At 47.5% G+C, this 23264-nt stretch overlaps 2 protein-coding genes across 3 annotated transcripts in view; one reads left to right on the top strand and one right to left on the bottom strand.

The window, feature by feature from the left end:
* Positions 1 to 7141: 7141 nt before the first annotated feature.
* On the bottom strand, positions 7142 to 9625 carry CCN1 (cellular communication network factor 1). Its single transcript, XM_039555771.1, has 5 exons — positions 9503 to 9625; positions 9182 to 9398; positions 8499 to 8846; positions 8161 to 8363; positions 7142 to 8051 (listed from the first exon to the last, which is right to left on the bottom strand). The coding sequence occupies exons 1-5, from the start codon at positions 9560 to 9562 to the stop codon at positions 7752 to 7754; spliced, it is 1128 nt and encodes a 375-aa protein (XP_039411705.1). The 5' UTR covers positions 9563 to 9625; the 3' UTR covers positions 7142 to 7751.
* A 444-nt stretch (positions 9626 to 10069) lies between these two features.
* Positions 10070 to 23264, top strand: part of DDAH1 (dimethylarginine dimethylaminohydrolase 1) — a 97050-nt gene continuing 83855 nt past the window's right edge. Inside the window, exons 1-3 of one of the 2 annotated variants that reach the window (XM_039555949.1) lie at positions 10070 to 10328; positions 10891 to 11032; positions 13082 to 13255. In XM_039555949.1, the coding sequence (XP_039411883.1) occupies positions 13202 to 13255 (54 nt within the window). In that variant the 5' untranslated portion in view covers positions 10070 to 10328; positions 10891 to 11032; positions 13082 to 13201. Of the gene's footprint in view, positions 10329 to 10623; positions 10738 to 10890; positions 11033 to 13081; positions 13256 to 23264 lie in introns of those variants that run through there. The other variant, XM_039555950.1, reaches the window with a different exon arrangement.

The raw sequence follows: 23264 nt of genomic DNA, 5'->3' as shown, positions 1-23264 counted from the left end.
AGGTACCTTGCAATAAACTGAAGAGAGAAAAAGCATCTTCTGTATTTCTAAATTTCTGGTCAAGCGCTAGAAATTTAAGACATGGAGCTGAGGCTGTCTAGAAGGCTTCAGTTCTGTCCATTTTGAAAACGTACTATTGTAGTCATATTACACACAGATCCCTACAGGACTCTGCCTTGATTCAGAACAGATCATGTCTGTGAATGAAAACTGTGATGTTGTTTTAATCTTCATCATTCAACACCAGCTTGCGTTGAGTGCTTGATTTTAAGCCTGCTATGCTTACTCATTTATTTTCCTCTATAAACTGTTTGTCGCAGAAGGAGCAAGCTATTTCTGTGTAACGTCGTTACAGCATTTCTTTTAATGTTTAGACTTTCCAGCATGCTTGAGCTGTAGGACTATTTACAAAGAGTAAAGCCTCTTCTCTTGAATGAACACACTACTTAAAAAAATTAAAAGCTCAATTATGTCATCCCTTTCACAAACCTTAAAGGACAAAAATAGAGCATAGCTAAGCATGCAGCAATAGCTGGGAGGTAGGACTGAGTCAGCCATGGGAGAGAACTTGGTTCTTTTCCTTTTTTGTATAACTTCCTGGGGGTATGAGGCATAATTGAGTTGCCATGGGTAAACAACGTTCTACCCCCTGTCAGTGTAACAGCTCAGTTTTGAATGAACACATTTGAATTCTAAGTTTTGCTGCATTTATCTTGGCATTAGGAATTGTTGATCCGTAGAGGAAAAGAGGGTCATGCCACAGAATGTGTGGCTGGCACTGGTCCTTAGAGACATGCTGGACCAGTTTTTGTTACTCCAGTCAACAGTGCAGTTTTACTCTGCATTGGGGAAAACTCTTTGCGGTGCAGAACGTGGACTCTAGTCTGAAGCAGTACATGGATTCTAAGTTCATGGGAGTGCTGATAGCAAGTCCCAGCTACATGTTGTGTATCAGCATAGCTGAGATTCAGTCCTTGCCCTGCCACATGCGGCTGTTCTCTGTTGACATCTGTAGGAGCTGAGAATGTATAACACCGTGCAAGAGCAGGCTTTCCAAGGGTAAATATACAGCTGTGATGATGTAACTTCAAGCCCTGTTTAGTCACAAACATTTCATTCTGCTTGAAGTCCTACACTCTTTTCCTGAAAACATTTATTCTTCTGCCCTCCAAAGGAAAAAATATCTTGAATTGATGTTTATGTTGTTGCTATGACATTCAGTTAAACTGTATGCAGATGCAGGTTCTGTTAATAAGCGAAAAAGAAATGAACTGTGTACTTCAGTGAACAAAGATTACACTGTGTTTGTATTAAAATGTTGCTATGGTAGTGCATATGGTTTTATTTGCTGGAAATCTGTGGTGAAATGGAAACAAGTCACATGTATGCAAGACAAGAAATGGCAGGAAAAGCAACTCAAAAGAAATACAGAAATTGAAAGGGAAGTTACAGATTAAGTGTAAAACCAGGTAAAAAGAGGGCTAGTTGTTTTGCTGTTTTTGATTTGATAACAGAAGTGTGTTCTCACTGTGCCCCAGCAGGTCTCAGAGACCCCTGGTGCAGTGACTTTGCTCTAGTGATGCTTTTGTTGTGAGAAGTTCCTTCCTTCAATGGCCTTGTGTAGCTTTTTCATTGTTGCTTTGGAAGCAAAGTTCCCCTGTCTTGGCCTGATTTCACCACTGCTAACTTTTCCTGCAGAAAAGCATTTTTAGGATATCTTGCTATAGTAGGCTTTTTGGCAGGAAAAATCAATAGGGTGATAACATATGGAAAGCCACTAGAGCTTTGCCTACCTTTGGGGTAAGGGAATTCTTTGAGAATTCGTGATAGAAATGGTGGATTTAATTCCTTTTTATTTAACTGTCACAATAGTCCTTGTGTTCATCTAATCCATTTGCATGAGACCTTTTTGCATCAGCTGCATCAGTACAGCTGTTCCTGTGGTTGCATGACAAATCAGAATGAGTTCAAAATAATCTGCTAGAGAATGAGGGATAGAAATGAGAAGGGAGAAGGGAGTCTTTTTTAGAGAATAAATGACTACACTAGGAGCTGGCTGGTTCCTGCATCATTCCAGCTGGTGGAAAAGCAAAAGTGTGTTTAACATGGTATTGCCACTTTCTTCCCATCATCCCTGTTCTGCCTCAAGGAGAAGGAGGAAACGACTATGAAAGCTGCTTTTGCCTTCCCACTCCTTGCTTCCAGGTTCTCTACTGGGTCTGTACTGTAGCTCCAGAACTTGTCTGTTTTGCCAAGAGTGCCAATAGGGAGCAGAGCTGTGCTAAAGTGGGATAGAAATTAAGTTGGTGGATGAGGTATATATACTAACAAAAAAGAATTTATGGGTGGTATTAAAAGCTTGCCAAGAAGTCCCCATCACTTTCACACAGCCAGCAGGGACAACCGTGTCTTGGGGACATCAGGCTCAGCATCGCCAGCCGGGCAAGGGAGGGATTGTCCTGCTCTGCTCTGCACTGGGGCTGCCTCACCTCGTGTCCTGGGGGTGGTTTTGGGTGCCACAAGGTAACAAAGACATGAAACTATTGCAGTGTCCAAAGGAGGGCAAGAAAGGTGGTGAAGGGCCTTGAGGAGAAGCCGTGTGAGGAGCAGCTGAGGGCACTGGGTCTGTTCAGCCTGGAGGAGACTGAGGGGAGACCTCACTGCAGTTCCAGCTTCCTGAGGAGGGGCAGGTACTGAACTCTTCACTCTCCTGACCAGTTGTTTGGGCAACATTCTTAGGCACATGGTGTGACTCTTGGGGTTTCCTGCACAGGGCCCAGAGTTGGACTTGATCCTGTTGTGTCCCTTCCAACTTGTCATTTCTGTGATTCTGTTATCTAAATTCTCAGTGGTATCTCTTTGTTGACCTTTTTTCCCAGCCTCTACTTTCATCCATATTGATTTTAGTGGCCAATGCACAAATATCTGCCTCTGTAGAGAAAAATCCATTTTCTTGTTTCAAGTTCTTAATAGACTTGCTGGTTTTACAGCTATGACATCTTGATGTCTGATTCTGTCAAGTTAATGAACTAAATAGGATCTAATCTGGTTGGTTTGAGATGCTGAAGGAAATGAGTAGTTTCAGAGAAACTGGTGTCTTTGACTTGGCTGGTATACTGGGCTTCTTTTGATCTGATGTTCGGCAGTCTCAAAACTGCTGGGCTACTGCTGATTGTTTCATTCATACTTAAATGTAGTCCCCTCATTCTGGTTGAAACTGCATTCGTCAGGAGGTGAAGTTGTTCATGTACATGTCCCAGCTGGATTCCCATCTGGGCAAATGTGTGCACCCTACCTTTTAATTTTTCTGTCTAGTAAATGAAAACTTAGAAAAGGTTGTGTAATGTTTTCCTCCTGGATGGTTGCTGCATTCCATCCTGTAAGTGGTTGTACTTCAAGACAGATGAAGTTGCTTATGTGAGTGGTGCCTTGGGGTCTTTCAGGATCTTCTCCAGTATAAATTGTGTACATGGAAGTCATAGTGCTGTAGTTTTATGGGGGGGAAACCAAAGCATAGTGGATGCCATCTATTCAGTTTCTTGGTGTTTGGTCTTTACAGAATGAGAGACAGATGCTTACTGTATCATTTTGTTGGTTGGAGTAGTTTTTTGCAGGATTTATATTTTCTAGACACCGAGTCTCACTGCAGTTCAACGCAGTTCAGTTGTCTGTGCGTTGGAGTGCATTTCTGGGTATCTCCAAAGCTAGTTTTGTGTTACTGCTTTCACTGTGACACCTCCATGTTTTTGTGTGCTGTTTTATTTGTGGCTATGTGATATGGAGGAAAAAACTGTGAAGGTGAAAACAGGGACATGTCTACATGAAAGAAACTGGCTTGAGGCAGAGCAGCTGGTGAAACTACACAGCCTTCACCTGCTGTGTGCTGAGCACTCAGAGCCCTGCATCGAAATAATTTCACTGATTAAACAAGGGATGCATTTCTGCAGGATCAGCTCAGAAGGATAAGCATCTGGCAAGAGCAGGCCTCTGGTGTGGCACATTTAACTAACTGCTTCTTTGTAGGTAGGTAGCTTTGACTTCCAACCGTGAATGACTGCCCACTGCAGACTTTTTTGTTTCAGCCCTCAAGACCCATGAGGGATTCATGCAGGTTCAGTGGACTGGAAATCCTCCTGCAGCAATCCCAGTGATCTTAGGGTCACTGCCTGTTCCTGCGTAGCCCAGTGGCTGCCCACGAGTAACAGGGAGATGGGCCTGCTCCCAGACACTGTCAGTGGGAGGGTCGGGCAGCCCGCGGGGCTGCTCTGCCATGGGCTGTGCCGTGGGCTCTGCAGTAATTCACATGTGGATACTGAGACTCTCACAGTTCCACGAGGATTCAGTAGTAGCTCAGTTGTCCCACTGTCAGTACGGTATCAGCTTTTCCTCCACCTGCTGCTGCTTCAGGAGAGTGAGCTGGCAGCATCCCACAAGGAGTTGGTGTAGTCATGGAAGTCTGTCTGTGTTCCTGCTTTTGTTTTGTTTCCTGTCATGGAGCACTTACACAAGCTGAAACTTTGTCTTCACTGTGTTGCCTTCAATAGTAGGGAAGATTTTATGTGTAACCTTGATATTATAGCACTTGCCACCATCAAGCCCTTGTAAATAACCGCGTGGAATACAAGGCTGCGCATTCCTTCGATCCTAAACCTGTAGTGTGAGAAGCGCTCCTTGTGGCGGCAGCAGCGGATTCGGCCGAGTGCCCCGTCCCGGTGCAGCGTGACAGTGCCAGCGGCTGGGAAGGGAGCAGCCGAAGGACCGGGGCACACGGGAGAGGGAACAGGGGGAATGACTGTAACAGGGCTGCTGCGGAGGGGACAGTGCTGGAACCTGCGCTGAAGGTGCCGCTCTCTCCCTCCCTCCGGGCTCCCGCGGTTCTGCCTGGCTCCAGGGAGATCCATACGGTGCTGGTGGCTTTACTTTCAGGGTTTGAATTTGGTCCAAATGCACAGCTTCTTGTCGTGTACATGAGTCCCGAACTCCTCATCTCCTAGTATTACTCTGGATATTGATATTTTAGTTTTTGACAAGAAATAAAATGGTAGTTGTGCTCATTACTTTACCTGTAAACCGTGCTGCTGCACTTCGTGGAACCTGAGCTTATAATCCTTTATATATCCACACCTACTACTTAGGGGTCTTTTTATTCATCTGGAACAACAGAGGATATAAAGGTTTCAAAGCAAGTGCAAAGATGACACACAAAAAATGTCTGATTCCTTTTATAGTGTTGTAGAAGTAGTTTTGCCATGTAATTGTGAAATGCAAAATAGAAGAGATGACTATATGGATGATGATCGGTCTAACAGCCCAAATTTGGAAGACTTGCAGTTTTTTTTAGTAGGATTCATTTTACTCTCTTTATATCAGGATAATTTCACTTGCTATATTTTACTCGTACGTTTACCTGACTTGCCTCTGCAGCCCTTACTCTCCCAACAGTACCTTTTTCCAGTGAGCAGAATACAGAAGCACCCCTTTATTTGGGAAAACATGGAAAAACCAAAGTGCAGGTTGTAAACCCCGGGGCCTGGCTAGAGCCACACTTCAGGCAGGAGTCAGCAGGGCCACTGTTTGTCCATGACGTGTGTGTTACAGGTACGGTGTGTGTGCACAGCACAGTTACACATACGTGTGATTTTTGGGGAGCTGTTACTTACGTTGGTGTGAAGATGGATGTCATTCAAGTGTAGGTGACAGTGGCGATGGCGAGGAATGCGCCTGCAGCTGCTGCATGTCTGGGAGCAGTGTATCCCTCTTCTCTCCTAACTCAGCTTGTAAACCTGATGGTTTCTCAACGAGCTGCTGATGTAGTGAAGTGTTCAGTGCTAGATCTACATAGATGCCAAACAAAAGTGCTTCCTTGCGTTTTACCCTTCTGCTGTCAACAAATACTGCACAGACAAGTTTAGGTACAGCTGAGACTGGGGGCCAGGTGGTGAATTCCAGAACAGCTCAACTTTTGAATGCCTTCAGGGAGAAAACTTGACTGAGCAGAAGAGGGAGGGCTGTAATTTCTCAGGCAAAGCATTAGCTGCCAGAGATAAGCTTCTGAGGTATTTGGCTATTTATTTTATTGAGATATTTATGTCTAATTACTAAAAAGTTGACCCTTAACTAATTCTGCTTTTACCTAATGACACTGGATGACACCCCTTCACAATTCTAAAACCTCAAAATCAGTTTTTTATGAGCAGTATCTTTCTTAATAAAGATTGTGGGAGAATATTTTGACAGAGAAATACCTACACAAGGAGAAGAAAATAATACCCTGTTGCAGGTTTCCTTTCACTCTTCTCTGTAGCAGAGCTTTAGGCTAACCAGAAGGATACAATGTTGGATGCTTTCTCAGATCCTGCTCCAGTTCATTTCTTTAAATGTCATTTTTTTACTTCATGCCAGCTAGCTCCCTTGCTTAGCCAAATGTCATCTGTGTCCCACAGAGTAAAGTATAATTGCATATTTAAAAAGTGGGAAGTCAGGAAAAGAGTAGCTCCCTTGCTTTCTACTCTATTGGACAAGTACTTGAAATTCCTCACATTCTTCTCTTGTTAACAGTATGTTTACTTTTCATCACTGGGTTATTAGGATTAACAAAAGTCATTGCTTCAAGCTCATTTAATTTGAATTTAGTGAAAGCAAACTACCTCCTGCAGCCTGTAGGAAGCATTCCTCTGCCACAGAAATGTATTAATTTGCAAAAACCAGCCACCAAAAAACGTGAGACCTGACGACCACTTCCATCCCAATGTTCAACATCGCTGTGCATGCACTGCATTCTATTGAAGTACCTTATGTTGCAAATCCCAGGACAGTTTGAATAATCTGACAGTCTAATTAACATTTCAGTCTATCAAAGATTTGCATTCAGTGCCAAGAAGCTCTTTTTGTGTAAACTTTCTAGAGCAGGGGGTTGTAGACTGCAGACACCCCTTCAAAACATCATTTACCCAAAGAATTAGACTTGGCTTTTTAGTCCATTGCTGCATCTGCAGTAGAACTTGTTTTAACTTTCAGAGAATCTAAACTTTTCAGAATTCAAAGTTTTCACAGAAACCTCTTCCATTTGCTGTATTTAAGCCTGTTGCCTATCAGAATGCTCTACTAAGAGTTCTTAGGTAAATATTTCTTTATTAAATGATTAATTCCATAAATAAATTCTTTTAATTCATTGAATATAAAATTAAAATCATTTACAACTTATTCCAGTATTACAGGGGCTGAAAGGGGTAAAAAAAACTCAGAGGAAACAAACAAACAAAAAGCTACAGTTCGATAAATAAAATACTCAGCTTTAAAACAACTGATTTCTGTTTGCCATTAAACTACAGTTGGTACATAATAGCTGCCACTGTGAACACCCCACAAGTGCCCACCTCAGGAAGGAATGTAACTTCCAACTTAGTTGGGAAAGGGTGGGAGAAGATTGAAGGGAGGGGGAGAAGCAGTGTTAAATTGAACAGGATAGAAAAGTTTTCATAACCGGAACAAAACATTTATCTGATCACTTACAAACAGAAAACAGTATATAATTAGATAAGGTGCTCCAAAAAGAAGCAGTAAAGTTGCTCCAGTATTATGAAGCTTTAAGTATGCTTAAATCTCTGTTGCATTAGTGTCCAGTTGCACAGTGCACTCCTGTAACATCTTGATGTTGCCCCCAAATGGGCAAGGCACCACTTCCATCAAAGGTCCTTTCTCCATGGCTGGGTACTTCAAAATTCTGTTTTGCATCCCACCCCCAACACAACTTAGTCCCTAAATTTATGAATGTCGTTGACTAGTCTGTAGTAGGGATAGGCTTCATTTGCATGCGGACAGTTGTAGTTGCATCGGCAGGACTGGATCATCATGACACTCTTGGTGAAGGTTTCCCCGTCATCGCAGCGGAACCTGACCTTGACAGTCCTGGTCTGCTGGGGTGTGCAGCACCTGCCATCCACACAGGAGCCACAGTACTTGGGGCGGTACTTCTTCACACTGGAACATCCAGCATAAGTAAACTTCACGGGGGAGGGGGACTTCCTTGTCTTGGTACATTTTTTTCCCTTCTGTAAAGGAAAGGCAATAACATTATTAGCAGGAGATTCTTTTTCAGCCTTTAACTGCTACCTCAAGCAGCTTAGATAGAAAAGGAACACCAGAAGAGTCTGTATTTACCTTTAGGGAGGCATAGCTGGGCTGGCCACATGGCCTCACTTCACATATCCTGGTCTCTTTGATGAGCTTGCAGTCAGGATTGTCATTTGTCACCCTTGTGGAGATGCCAGTTCCACACGTCTTTGAGCACTGGGACCAAGAGGTTGTTTGCACGATGCATTTGGGATTCTCAAAAGCTCGGCTTTGTGGCTCAGATCCAAAAACTGGGGAAGAAAAGGAGGGGTTAGTCTAAATATATCTCTCACTAGGTTTCTTTCTTTCCTTTGGGGTCTAAGGAGTTATATAGCCACCCTCTGGCCTCCTCCCCTTAACTGTCACCCAAATAAACCCACACTCACCAGGTAGCATTTTCAGGCCTCCCTTCACAATGGCAATTAGCTCATTGTTCCTGGTTAGTTCGCCTTCGGAATCATCCGGACCAAACTCTTTGCTGAAAAAGCCTTCCAGCTCCTCTAGCGCATCCTTGCTTTCGTCACAGACCCACTCCTCGCAGCACTGCCCGGGGACTTTGACCAGCCTGGGGCTGGAGCAGCCCAGGTTGGGAAGAGAGAGCTCCTGCGGGCAGAGCGGGATGCAGCCCACAGCTCCATCTATGCACGTACACTGGTGTTTACAGTTCGGCTGGAAGCTCTCGCCGTTCTGGTAGATTTTGGAGTTATATTCACACGGTCTTCCCTCGGACTGTGCTGCAGAGACCAACAGGAAGGGAAAGAAGGGAGTGAGCGGCGCGAATCGCTGGTTTAAGCACAGGTATTTGCTGGTCTGTTAAAAATGTACGGCGGAGCTCCCTACAACCCCCCGGGGACGCGGGGCCAGAACAATAACTTAGTCAGGAATCACTTTTCCTTATGTGCGTTTAGCGGAGCCCAGACATACTGAATCGCATTCCAGACTGCTGAAGTCATGTGCCTTTCTGCCAAGCTACCGACAACAAAGCATAACCATACATGGGCTCGAAATTACCGAACCCCGGCACCGCGGGGCGCGGGGTCCGTCCCGGGGGAGCGGGGTCGCCGCTTACCTCTGCAGATGCCCTTCAGGGCGGCGGGACTGGCCCCGAAGTTGCACTCCAGCCCCTTGGTGTGGTCGCAGGGCTGCGATCGGCTGCAGTCCTCGTTCAGCTGCTTGGCGCAGACCTTGCGGCAGCCGCAGCCGTCCGGCACCAGCCCCACGCCCGGGGCGCACTGCGGCGCGGCCGCCGGGCACTGGCACACGGCGGGGCAGGGCGAGCCCAGAGCCTGCGGAGCGGAGCGTCCGGTGAGCGCCGGGAGCCGAGCGGAGCCACCCGATCCGCCTCCTCTCCCTCCCTCTCCCGGACCGCGGGAAGAGCCGCGGCACTTACCAGGCGGGCCAGGCAGAGGAGAGCGGCCGCCAGAGCGGGACGGGTGCCCGCGGAGCCCATGTCCAGCGCCGGTGCAGCGGGAGCCCGTGCGAGCGGAGCGGGAGCGCGACCGGCGCGGTCTGAGGCGGCGGCGGGCGCCACCGCCTTTTATAGGGCGCGGGGCCGCCGCGTGCGCCGCGGCGCTGACGTCGCGCGTTCCGGGCCGCGGCCGCGTCCAGCGCTCGCGGCATCCCAGGAATGCGGCTGGCGCGCGCCGCGGCCGCCCCGCCCCGCCCCGTCTCCCGGCACCGCGGCCGCCGGCGCTACCGCGGGGGTCCCGGCCCGGCCGGCAGCGCGGGGGGGCGCGGAGGCCTCTCCCCGGTACGCGGGGTCCGCGCCCCGTGCCCCGCGCACACGAGCGCGACGGTGTCACCGGGAGGGGCCGATCGCACCCGGGGCTGTGCCGGTGGCGCGCCGCGACCGGCCACCTGCGCCCGCCGTGAGCGCCCGCGGCTGCCCCGCGCTGTGACACTGCCCGCAGGGGCACCCGGCCGTGCCGGGGTTCGCTCCGTGCTGCTGCTGCTGTGCGAGCGAGCATCCAAACGATTCCTGGCGCGGCAGAGCCCGGGAGCCTGGCGATGCCCGGCGGCACCGAGGGGCCCGGATTCCAGGCCAGGAACGGGGTGGCCGCGCAGCGAACAGCCCCCCGCCAGCCTGTGTATCCCCGGGTTCAGTGGCCCTCACGCAAGTGGGGCGCCCTTGAATTGTATTGCCTCGTTGAAGTTTAATGTTTGGGGATAGGAGGAGAGTTTTAGCTTCTGTTGTGGCGTCTTTTCTTTTCCTGCCTGTAAGTACTTCCAGATGGGATTTAGACCCCAGACGTAACAATATTTCCATATTTGGTATAGCAGTAGCCTGCATTTTTCACATTTTTCTGCTCTGTTATCCAACCACAAAGCATTCTTGACAGCTTCAGATGTTGTTAAATATAGCCTTAACTTCTGTTCCCAGGGCAGGAAATTCTTTGGAATTCCTGTTTTTCACGCAATCTGTCTATCATGATTTAGGAGAACTGTGCTGGAGGAGCCAACTGGCGTTCTGCTGCAGTTCGCTCCTTTATTGAAATAGCCCAGCAGTTGGGTCTGCTGCCCAAAGGCGTTACAATGAGTCCCCATTCCAGGGATTTTTCTTTGCAAATGAGATTACTGTTCCCAACACGAGTTTGGGGTTTTTCTTGTCGCCTTCAAGGCTGGAAGGTAGAGAAGCGGATTCAAAGGAGAGGCGAAAGCTTGCAAAAACCCCTCCAAAGGCCATGAAAAGTGGAGGGGGAGGGGGCGAGGGGGACAGCGGGGAGGGAAGGATGCGGAGAGGAGGGATGTGATTAACCTGCTTGCGGCATTCCCATACAGCGGGTGTCCCTGCGTGCCGCCCGCCCGGGACGGGCAGCCGGGGAGGGGAGGTAGCCGCAGCCCCGCCGCTCGGAGGAGCCCAGTCTGATCGTCTCGTCGCCTGCCCGGTGCCGCGACAGAAAGGACGGTGCGCCGGGCTCCGGTAAGTGCCACTCCCGGGGCCGTGTGCTCTTCCCGGTGCATTCCCACACCAGCGGGAGTGATGAGGGACCTTTTGGGACCCTGCCGGGGCCGCAGGACGGGGGGACCTGTCCGGGGCGGCGGGAGCGCTCCGGGGCCTCGGCGGCAGCGCCGGGGGGTCTCGCCTCGCCATCGCGCACCTGCGGCTGCCGGCCCAGCCCCGGCGGGCGCGGGGCCGTGAGGACAGCCCGGCTCTGCCCCCGGCCCGGCTCTGCCCCCGGCCCGGCTCTGCCCCCGGCCCGGCTCAGCTCCCAGCCCGGCTCTGCCCCCGGCCCGGCTCTGCCCCCAGCCCCGCAGGGCTCCGCGGGCAGCACGGGCCGGACCGGACTGGATGGGGTGGGCCAGGACGAGGCGGGGTGGGCGCTGTGGGATGGGGCAGCCTCTCCCGCAGAGGGATGCCGTAACCCCGGGGACGGGGCGGTGCGATGGGTGTCCCGCAGGGGACAGAGATGTCGCTGCCGCCCGGGCTGCGGAGCCCGGCCCCGAACTCCTCCTCCTCCTCGGGGGTGTCCCCGCGGCCCTGGCCGTGCCCGGCAGAGGGGATCGTGTCCTCAGCACTGCCGACCCTCCTCCCAGCGGTGGCCAGGCCCCTCCCAGGCCAGGCCTGATGGAGTTCCCATTGTAGGGTTTTTCCCTTCCTCAACTTCTTGTCTTCATGGTTTTCTTTTCATTCAAGTAAATTGGATTGACTTTTTACTTTGTGATGGTTTGGGGGTTTGGGAAAGGTATTGGGATGAAAGCTCCAGGCACTCTTTGCCCAGAACTTGTGCTTCAGAAAGTGGCAGCGGTTTCATTCATTACTTGTATGCCTCAAAATTTGGCCAGAAATGACAATGGTTGAAAGGGAAAACCAGTTCTCAGTGATATGCAACTGTCTCTGGAGACTGCCAATATGTACCCTGTAATGCCATTTCTGATGACAGGAGTTATTTTATGTGTCCATCAAGAATTGGAGAGAGACCACCAGCAAGCTTTGATGGCTGCCACTAATGGTAGTAAGGACTTTCCATCCCTACTGATTTAGCTGAGCCCCAGCTGGTGACAAGGAGGAGCAGGGCTCTGTGCCATTTCCAGACTCCAAGCTATCCACTAGGCTGGTCTTCCCTTGGTTTTACAGGTGTATGGGTTTTTCTGTGGTTTTAAAAATCCAAAGTACTTTTTAGATGGGGAATCTGACTGGTACTTTTTTCCCAGGATGACTCTTCACAGAGCAGCATTATGATGAGGAGGAAAACATTTGTGATTGAACACCTTGATTAATGAAAATTTTCAAAAAATTTTAAAAATTTTGAAAAAGAAGAAGCTAACACACCACTGCATGTGTGAATTGACCAGTTTTGCCTTTCAGGGATTTATGCAAACACTTGTTTGTTTAATTACATCTAATTTAAGGACATACACCAAGCATTTTGCTTTGATCTATGATTTTCACAACATTCAGCAAATGCCACAGGAAAAGTCAATGAATAGTGCCTTTTCTCACTTGGTTTCATGTCTTACCACACATTCACACAATTTTGATGGGAAACTAACTGAACCTACATTTGCTCAAGAAAAGGTCACTTCGAAAGCTTTGAAGAACCTTTTAACAAACCTGTCCTGAATTTCAAGTAGTTGACAACACTTGAGATACTTTGAGTTTCTTTGGTGTTCAGGTTAGACTGTGAGCCTTTCCCTGCACACACTTCCCTGTCTTAAACCATGACCCAGCATTTACACTCCAGGCTGTGCCTACATATCCTGGATGTAGATCAGGAAACAGGAAGAAGTTTGGTGTATCTTCCTTTTTTAGATTTTGTTCAGTGTAATGTACTGTTCCAGAACTTTGTTGGCCTATGTGAACTGGGAAATAGCCCCTGCTTCATGTCATGAAGAATATTCTACCGGTTTCTCACTTTTTGTGCTGTAGAGAATCGCTGGGACCTTGGCTAATGCAAAGCATGAATTTGACACTGTTGGCTTATGTAGCAGCTATTACAGATTTATTGAGTATATCCTGTCATTTTCACAGGCCTGTGTCTCTCCAGGGAAAGGGCTTTCCAGAAAAACAAGTCAAGAAAAAACAACTGGCTTGATTTCCCTCCAGCCAGCATCAGTTTTTCCCAGCTGCACATAGGGACCATGGAGCAGCATGAAGGGCAGTGTGGGACAGAGGCTCCCCCAGGTGCTGGTGCTCCCACTGACAGTAAGTATCCAGCACCAAACTGGAGAACACCAGAGGTTTACAACCATGTGGACTCTAGAGAAAGATCTTATTCAATCCAGCATCCAGCCCTTTTTTTGTACTGTGTTTAATTTCCTCTTTCTCATTCTCTTTTTCTGTTGCTGATCCATTGCTGTGTGTTTCTTCCATCTCTCCTACTCTTTCTTCTCTTTTTTTCTGTTCTGATCTTTTCCCTGCATCCTTCCCTCTTCTGGTATGTCCTGGTTTCGGCTGGGATGAAGTTAATTTTCTTCCTAGTAGCTGGTACATTGCTATGTTTTGGACTTGGATGAGAAGAATGTTGACAGCACACTTGTTTCAGTTGTTGCTGAGCAGTGCTTGCACTAAGTTGAGGACTTTTCAGCTCCTCCCCCCACCCCACCAATGAGGCTGGGAAGCACAAGAAGCTGGGACAAGACACAGCAGGGACAGCTGATCCCAACTGGCCAAAGGGACATTGTGTATGATATGACACACGGTCAGTGTATAAGCTAGGGGGAAGCTGGCCAGGGGCCACTACTTGGGAACGGGCTGGACACTGGTCGGGGTGGTGGGAAATTGCGTTGGGCATCGCTTGTTTTGTATGTTCCAATTCTTTTATTGTTATTAATATTATTATTATTCCATCCTTTTCTGTTCTATTAAACTGTCTATATCTAAACCCATGAATTGTACTGTTTTTCCCCATTCCCTCCCCCACCCTGCTGCAGTCTGTGAGCGGCTCCGTGGTGTTGAGCTGCCTGCCGGGTTAAACCACGACAGTGTTTACCTACCTTGGGCTGGGCCTCTCCCGCAGCCTCTGCCAGGCCGCTGGTTCCTGCTGCACTAAATCAGTCCTCCCAGAGTCAATGGCTCCTCTCAGTCACTCACAGGAGGTGCAAATCCAGTGGGGCAAATTAAGCATAGCAATGCACAGGCAGAGCAGCCAAGTAGCCAGGAGGCTTCGGCAGCTAAAATTCAAGTGGGTTCAGAATTTTTTCCTTGCTTTGATTTGCTGAGAGTTTATGCTAAATTCTTTTGAGTATGGCATTTCCTATTTGTTTTCTTCCTCTTCCCTACTGCCCTCCCTTCAGCTATGCTCATGCCTGTCAGTTTTTGTACAGTCTGTGCCTTGCTTGTGGTTTCTAATATGCAGGGGGTTTGCTTTGCAGTATTTGTGCACTGAGAGGCTTTGTGAGTGTGCTGCCTTTTCCTCTGGCGGCTGTCAAGGTGTCGTGGAAGTTCCCATTGTGTGGAAGGGCAAGGAGGACTTGTGAGCCTCCTCATCCAGCAGGGAAGCAGAGAAGGAAAATTTGATGTCATATTCAGTTGTGCTTATTGCTGCTTTGGTGTGTGAGCTGCATGGCTGTACTTGCAGCTTACATGGACACAGGATACCTGCAACTTACATGGACATAAGGGACACAGTAATGTGGCAGAGGCAGGAAGCATCCCTGCTGACAGTCACAGTCAGCAGGCTCCTGATGAACCCCTGACAAGCAGTGTGTCTGTACTGCATGGCTTCCTCACACCAGGCTGGATGCAGAAACATGCAGCAGTTACAGCCAGCTCCTGCTTAGTTCCTCCAATCACAGACTCAAAATGCCTTTGTCATGGTCATTCAAGGATCTGAAATTAACTTTATTTCGGCATCAGGGACTACCATTACCCCAGTGAGATGGGTGAATTACTTAACACATGTTCACCTACTCTCATGCAGGTGTATTTCAACACTAGGCTACATCCAGAAGATGCAGTTTGCATCGAGCACATCCCTATAGCTGAAGTTTGCAATGGTAAGACTATTGTGGGCTGTGTCTGTCCATTGCACAAAATAAAAATAATCAGGTGGTCCTAGCTAGCACCTGGCTGCATATGGATTTCTTAGTTATGTCTGTTGTTTTCATCCCATGCAGTCATGAAGCTTGCAGAAGGTAGCAATATAGCCTGTAATCTCTTTATAGATTCCAGAAAAGAATTCACAGCTATGTCTCATGACTTTCATGAAGGAGGCTGAGGTGTCAGAGGCATACACAGGTTCTTTCCCAGCATCTGCTGAGATGAAGGTCTCAGACAGAGATCTCACCACAGAGAATTAATCATCCCAAGTGACCTCAGTAGAAACATCTTAACTTTAAACTTTGGTCTTCAGAGTGGAGGATTTCCCAGTGGAGCAATTCATGTGCACTGACATCTGCTAAGACAAAATAACCATGCTCAGAAGAAAGTTGCTCATGTTGGCAAGGAGTTACTGGAGCCAGCTGAACCTGAGATTGCTGTCAACTGGGCTGTGCCTGAGAAATTCTTCATCAAAGCACACTTCCAGGCTGTGATCCATAATGGTTGTCAGCTGCTGTCTGCCTTAGTCTACAGCTTAGCTGCACCTCAGAGACAACCAGCTCCTGCTTGTGTCTGTGTTGTGGGACTGTCTGCCCAGAACATGCTCTCCTTGGCAGGTTCAGGTTTGTTTGTTTTCTTTTTCTACATTTGAAATATATTGCAAACTCTTCTTTTCCTGCAGGTGCTTTATTTCATTATAATTAATAATCACAGCTACATTTCCTTTAGGTTAATTTGTGTTAAAGGTACAGGAACCCTTTGCCTTCCTGCTGATGCTTTCCCTCCCTGCTGTTTATGACCTGATGGAATAATTTGCTGTCACTGATCTGTGGGCATTCAAAGGAGTTACCTAACCTTTGATTTTAATAACAGTTTTTTGTAGCTGTTTTCTTGAAAAAATAAGAGAGTATTGATTAATTGTTCTTTTCTTTGCACGCAAATGGGAGAAGAGGCCTGCTGTGGCAGGATGCTGAATGTGCTCTGCCACACAGTGCTATCTGTCACTTACTGCACTTTCCAGGCTTGCTGCTGGAAATGTCACAGGATTAATTTCAGAATCCCCTGAGGTGCCTGTTGGTTTTGTCCTAAATAATTACTCATTCTCTGCTACGTACTCGTTCTCTGTTACTAAAACATGGTGAGACCTTAGCTGTGTTTGCTGCATTACTGCTCATTTCTATTCTGCTCCATCTGAACTCCTACCCTTTGCCCACCAGTATGTTGTGTGAGCACCTTGCAGTGGCAGCTAGCTGTGTTCTTCTCTTGGGCATGCTTATTTCATGAGCTAAATGATGCAGGGAAGCCAGCCACAACCTCCTCCAGGGATACTCCACTGCTGGAAATCAGTTGCTTCTGCCTCTTGCTTCTAGTCTGTGATAGTGCAGTGGAAAAATCAATAGCAGACAGATAATTAGATACGATGTTATCCTTGCAGATAGGGAGGATTTTCAGGCAGCCAGCAGATCATGTATGTGCCTTAGGAATGCTTGTGGAGATGGAGTTATGATCCAAGAATGTGCAAATAGCTGCCCATCCCTGTGTTACATGCCTGTGATCAGGAAGAAGTGCTAAACCATCTCTACGCTTGATTAGCATCAAACGCGAAAGATTTGTCTTGTTATGGGGAGCTGGTTGGGGTGATTTTTCTAGGTGAGCAAAGAAGACACTACATGAACGGAATCTTTTGTTTACCTTTTCTCTGCTGGGGACTAAAATAAAACTGGAGGGAGCCAGCTGGTCAGAGCTGGTGGGCTGCTCTGAGGAGGGGTCCACACATGGGCTCCATCCAGCAGCTGTGTGCAGAGCCTCAGGGAGAAGGACACCTCTTGGAGCCAGCCAGGAAGCCTGTCTACTGCCCAGTGTTTTCCCAGGGATCAATGTCCTCAGGAAGTAAAAGGTTAGCCGAGGCTGTCAGCAGACTACTTTGGTGCAGAGACTTTTTTATGATTGCATTAACATCACTTTTCCTGTTGTTGTACATAAATTATGGCTCCTACTATCAGTGTTGAGATGAAAGCGAAGCTCTTCTGCATGGAGCAAGCATTAAAAGCTAGCTGATACATTATTTGTAAAAGAAAATTAGTGCTGGCCACCACCTATTTACTTTCAGAGAAGTTTTCTTTTGCATTTTAATTCTTTTAACACTTTGCATCCATCTCTGTTCTTTTGTACACAGTCAGCTATGTGTTTGCCACTGTCCTCTCTCACTGACTAACCTGGAGTCTGCTTCTGAAACCCCCCACGAGCTCAGATTTCAGACTTACAGGATAATTTAGGATCAGAGCAGAAAAATGGTGGATAGGATGGCTCTTTCAGGTGAGCAGTTTGTGATAACACGATAATGTTTGTAACTGGTTGTGAGAGGAGAGCCTCTGCTTTCACAGATGTACCCATGCAGCCTTCAACAGTGCCATGTCAAAATAAAAATCATTGATTAAAAGTGTGCCTTGCTTGTGCTGCTAAAAACACTTCTAGATTATCCACACTGAAAACAGTAAATATTTAATGTACAGGTTTACTTTTCCTGGTTTATAGACAGCTCAGTGGGCCTGACAGAGCAGCTAGACAGATGTGTTTATAGCGCGCTCCCCGGGCGGGCACAATGCCGCAGTGTTTGGCCTGCAAGTGCTGCAGGGACATGCTTAAAAAAATAAAAGTGTTCCATTTACATTGGGGGGAAAAAAATCCTGAGAATGTTTCTATTGATATTAGCTGGTGTAAAATCCCAAATTCTACATTTCAGGCCTTACATACTTCAAAAATAGAGGACTGGGTGGTGGGGATGTGGGGTAAGAAGCGTTTCCTCACTTATGTAGCCAGGGAAAGGGACAGTCATGGTGGCAGCTGACATCTTCTGGCAGGAGAAGCTGGTTGTTGCTGAAATGGCGCTGATGAAAGTGGGGTGTGAAATGAAGAGTTCAGGAGTGAGCAGAGCAGGGCAGCAAGCCCTGTGCACGGGGAAGCGTGGGGAGGTGGGGACGCAGGCCAGCATGCAGTGCTTGTGGTTTTCCGTGGACAAGGAGCTGGTGCTCAGGACCACAGCTGAGATCCTGGATGTTTATCAGGAGGCATGTTTTTAAAAGCTGAGAGGAACCAGATGCTGTGGGGAAAGCAAAATGTGCAGAGCCCTCCCCACCTAATAATATGGACACACATGAGAAGCTGACAGGAATGGTCACAAACCCACTTCCACATTCAGGGAGATTTTTTATATGTTCGTTTTGACATTGGTTGAGGTCTTTTCTGAGGACTAGCTTCTCTTTAATTATTCTGACATTAAGGCTGACGTATCTGGTCAAAATTAATGGCATCAATTAATTAGCACATGTTAATTAACTGAAACAACTGACATTTGAGATTTTGGAAAGTTCCCAAGGCATGGGTGGCTGCATCTGTCTCTCTCTGATTTCCTCAGAAGTTATCCTTGGTTGAGGAGTGAGTTTATTTCAATAATCTGATTAAATAGCTGGCACCTCTTGAAGAAAAAAAACACCTTAACTTTTAAAAGGGGATCTTGGACTGATTAACTTCTCGGAAAGGTTTTCTGTTGAAGAAAAGTAGAGTTAGGAAGCAGAAGTTTGTCTTAGGGTTAGCTGAGCACTTTATGAATAAATATATATATGCATGTATAAAAAAATTTAATAGTCATCTCAGGTGTGTGTGAATGCCAGGAGTCTTGGTGAGATGGTTTTGCTTTTTCCCCAGCTTCACCTGCCAAGGACATCTTTCCTGACTGCAGGTGACCTGCCATCCCGGTGGCACATGGGGACAGGGCCATCCCATGGGTACCTGTTCAGTGCAGGACAGCATCATCCTGGTGAAAGCAGCTCGGCACCTCTCCTTGCTGGGGCCTTCCAGCACAGGGGTGAGGGGATGCCTTTACCTTCGAGCCCTGGCTGCAGCTCCCTTGCCTGCCAGCTCCTTTTGGGACAAGTACGATGCACAGAGCACCTCATTGCCTGGGGAGCATCAGGACAGGAGGGTGCCGAGGGAAGGGGGATCCTATGCCGAGCACTGACACTGCCACAGCAGCACTCGGGGCCACTGCACAACCAGGAGAAGGGGTGGAGTAGCACAACCTTTTCTTTGCAAGCTGAACCACAGCCCATTTTTCATTACAGCCCTCTTGCCCCTCTTGGCTGTGCATCTGTTGTGAGCACTGACTCCAGCAAACCCGTCCTGGGCCCAGACTGAGACTTGCTGATTCCAGCAGTCCTGCTGGCCTGAGGCACCCTGCTGGCTGCTCCCTGCAGCCACATTCCCTGCATTTATGACCCCCCCCACATCCCTTGATGCTGGAGTGGCACACGGGGCTGCAGTAAAGCAAAGACTCCCGCTTGGGCCCCCCAGGGGTAGCAAACAGCACATTAACGCCCTGTGCGACCTGGCAAGGCCTGGTGACTCTCAATGGGTTTTACGGATACTCTTGCCCAAGTACCACATGTTTAGGAGGCTACACAGTTGATGCACGGTCAGCTCCTGAAGGGCAGCTGGCACGGGGACAGTAGCCTTAGAAAATGAACTAATTGTCAGCTCCAGTCTGGATGTCACCATCATTTTAATGCGAATGGACTTTTTCCTCAGCCAGCCTCCTGTCTGAATGGGGAGCACAGAAACATCCCAATATTTATGGGATTTAAACTAGATTAGTTACAAACCTATAAAGCAAAGAAAGAGACAGTTCATCCAGTATTGGGGAGGGGAGTGTTAAAAATGCCACCTCAGATAAAATATTATGGGAGTTGAGTAACTGTAAATAAGAACTTCGCCTATGAAATAGCTTCTTATGTGAGCTTGGGATGAGGGCCAAGAGAATGTCTAGGGCTCAGGGAAATTTATTAGCCCAGATCAATGGGATTTCTGCGACTTAGGAGACTGGATGGCAAAGAATTTGCCTGTTGGAGTCTGCACTTCCTCCATTCATGCCTGCAGCAGGAGTTTCACTTATAAAATTTTCAAGACGGTTCATTTGCATTTTTTAAATTTTGTTGCTTCTCATTAGCAGCTGCAGTTCTGACCTGGAACTTGGGAGAGCTGGGTTCAAGCTCTGGGTTGCCAGAGTCTGCCAGCATGGTCTTGGACAAGTCATTAATCTCCCTGTGCTTCAATGTCTCTCTGTAGAGAGGAGATAAATGTTATTTCCTGACTCCTGGGAGTCAGGAGGGTGTGCTAAGGACGAGGTACCTGGAGCAGAAGTGAGAATACTATGGGTGCTTGTGAATGATAGGAGCATATGCAGAGTGGCTACAATGCGCAGGTTGACCCCTCTCAAGAGGAGGAATGGTATTTTTGTGGGGAGCAATGGGTCTTCCCTTTGATCCCAGTAATTTTAGTCAATGTCATGATTTTTTCTAGTCAGGCACCTTTGTTTTGTACCCTCTGCCAGAGCAAGCTGGCTGTCCTGATAGGATCAATGGTATCCTGGTAGTATCAGGGTCATCTTGCTATGGATTTACATTTAAAAAGGGCACATGTAAATCAATAGCACACAATTCGGGAACCCACCACCTTTTATCCCCCGATTTTTCATCTCTGTTTCCCATTTACATCTTTCTGCTATTTTTAACCTGTATCCAGCTTTCTGTCTGGGTTCTTCTAGCTGTGTCTTCCCTTCTGTCTTCTCTTTGGTATTTCTGCTTCCACCTCTACCCTCAGTTCCATATTTTGTCTGTGTTTTATTTTTCTTATCTTCTTCTTGGAACCCATCCTTAGCCTCTCCTTTGTATTTCCCTTTTCCTCCCTCTAGAGCCAAGAGCTTTTCAGTAAACAGCATCCCTCTCCCTTGTAACTCATTGCCCGCTGACAGTGGAAAAATTTCATCATGAAAGTGATGTAAAAATCTCCCAGTTTAGAGTGCAGGGTAGGTTAGGATGACCTTGCTCTGCCTGTCAAGTGAAGAGCCACAGAGTCTAATTCCTCAGCCAATGCTTACTTGCCAGAGTATCTCGCATTCAGTGGTTCTTTGCTCCCACACCAGTATGAGTAACTCCAAGTGTTGTGGGGATGCTGCACCATGCCCTGGATCCCCCTGCTCCCATACAGTGGCTGTTGGGAATGTACTTAGCCAAAGTGTGGGAAAACTCTCAGACTTGAACTTCGCTTTGTATTTCAATGCCATATGAAACTCATTGAGCATTTGTCCGGCCCTTCACATGGCTGCTGCTCTTGGATTGCACTGACATATGTGAAATCTATTTGGTCCTCTTTTTAATATGCTGCTTACTGTATAAATACAAAAGCAGGCAGTGCTTCTGAAGAGAAATAAATGTAATTGTGGTTGTGGTTGTTGTTATAAATAGTGCGAAGGATTTAGAAGCTATTTAGTCTTTTGGGTAGGATCCACAAGTGTTCTGTGTATTATAACCTTAAAGCTCTTGTATTTAGCTATCAAAGTCTTCCCAGTTGTGATTGGTCTAGTTCACTCATTACTGTTTGGCTCCAGTGCAGGGTGAGGATGCTCTGCTCTTCATGGGAGCAAGGCTTGGTCTCCAAACCTTCGTGCTCTACATCATGTCTGACCTGTACATGCATATAGTACCTTAATCATGCATTTGCATGTGCAGACGGTCTATTTGCATAAAGAACCATGGTATTTCCACACAGGGATTTTTGAGGTTGGTTCCCAAATTAGTGCTGCATTTTTCCTCTGCTGGAGTGAAATGCAAATATTTATTTATTGACAGAGCTGGAGCTGATTGTTTTCCCTGTCCAGGTCTGAGATGTCTGTTCTGTCAGATGGAAACAAGTAGTATTCTTCTTTATTTTTAAAATGCATTTGTTCATAACTGCATTTAAAACAATTAGTGACTGCACTCTGCCAGTCCCAGTAGAGTGCTATATATATATGTGTGTGTGTATGTATATCAAAAGGGGCTGAACGCCCAGAAATTCTCTTGGCAGCCCTGCTGTCTGGTTAGAAAAGGAAGTGAGCTACAAAATTTGAACATTCAGTTCTGAGGCTTGAAAGCTTTCTGGATTTTATTACTGACTCAACAGGGTTTTCATTATGTATGTGGCCAAGAGGAGAGGTTTACGCAAGAGGAACCTATTGTAGTTGAATATGTTTGTAATTTTACACATTGTTAAATAATTGAGATAACTAGATGTCTCCTAAATGGACAAAATAAATTAGGTGTTAGTGGCAGTGTCACTGTGCACAGACAAGTCAATACGAAAGAGTGGCCAGCCCCATCCGAAAGCTGATTTCCAGTGCAGAGGGAGCCTGATTCAACTGCTGAGTGATGTTTTGCTGTTGATGTGAAGGAGAGCCATCTTTCGCTCAGCTTGTCTGGAAGCCTCTTGCTGACTATCAGTCTATTCTCTTCTATTCCAGATGATAGCATCTTCAGCTTGTGGGGTTTTTTTTTACTTTTAGTAACCCAGGGCTGTTCAAACAGCAGGCTGAGGCTATGTTTCTTCTGCTCTCATTTTCATGTTAGTTTTAGGAAGAAAAATATTGTGGGAAGCAGATTATCACGCAAAGAGAGAAGGTGTGGGATGCATGGAGCGAGCTGTAAATACAGACCAAGGCCATGTCCTGCTGTCCTGGTCATCTCCTGCAGCAGGGGATGTGCTGTTGGATCACACCCTGTGGCCAGTCAGCTCTGCCACAAACCGGCTTGACAGCAAAGTGAATTCCTGTCCCACAGTCAACACAGTTCCAGCTAATTTTGCACTTGTTCATGTGACGGGTATTTATTCTTCATTGTCTTAAAAAGGTGTTTATTTTTAAACCTCTGTGGCCCCTGGTGCCATACAGTCTTAGTACATGTGTTCTCCTGTGAGTGGGAAAAGCTATCTATATGTGCCTCTACACGTGGGAAGCCAAGCCATAGGGAGAATAGAAGATCACTGGATAATTCAGGCTGGAATTCTGAACCCAGTCTGAACCTCTCTCATTCCTGTTTATGCCTAGCGTATCTCTTGTGTGCACCGCTGTGATCAGTCTGGCTCTGCCTTATGGATAACACTCCAGAGGTGCCAGGGCCACTCTGGGGGCCTTTGCTTCTCCGTGGCGACGAGCAGCCTTGCCTCAGCCCGGCCACCTTTGCTGCTGGCTCCTGCCCGCTGTGCCTGCAGGGCGCCGTGCCTGCATCGCTCCCCGCCCCTGCTGCAGCCCCGCTGCGGGGGCAGTCGCTGGTCCCCTCCAGTGGGCACCGTGACGCTGTGCTGT

The sequence above is a fragment of the Corvus cornix genome, chromosome 8 (genome assembly GCF_000738735.6).
Source record: "Corvus cornix cornix isolate S_Up_H32 chromosome 8, ASM73873v5, whole genome shotgun sequence".
Taxonomy (NCBI): domain Eukaryota; kingdom Metazoa; phylum Chordata; class Aves; order Passeriformes; family Corvidae; genus Corvus; species Corvus cornix.
This window is presented reverse-complemented; position numbering and strand designations above follow the sequence as displayed.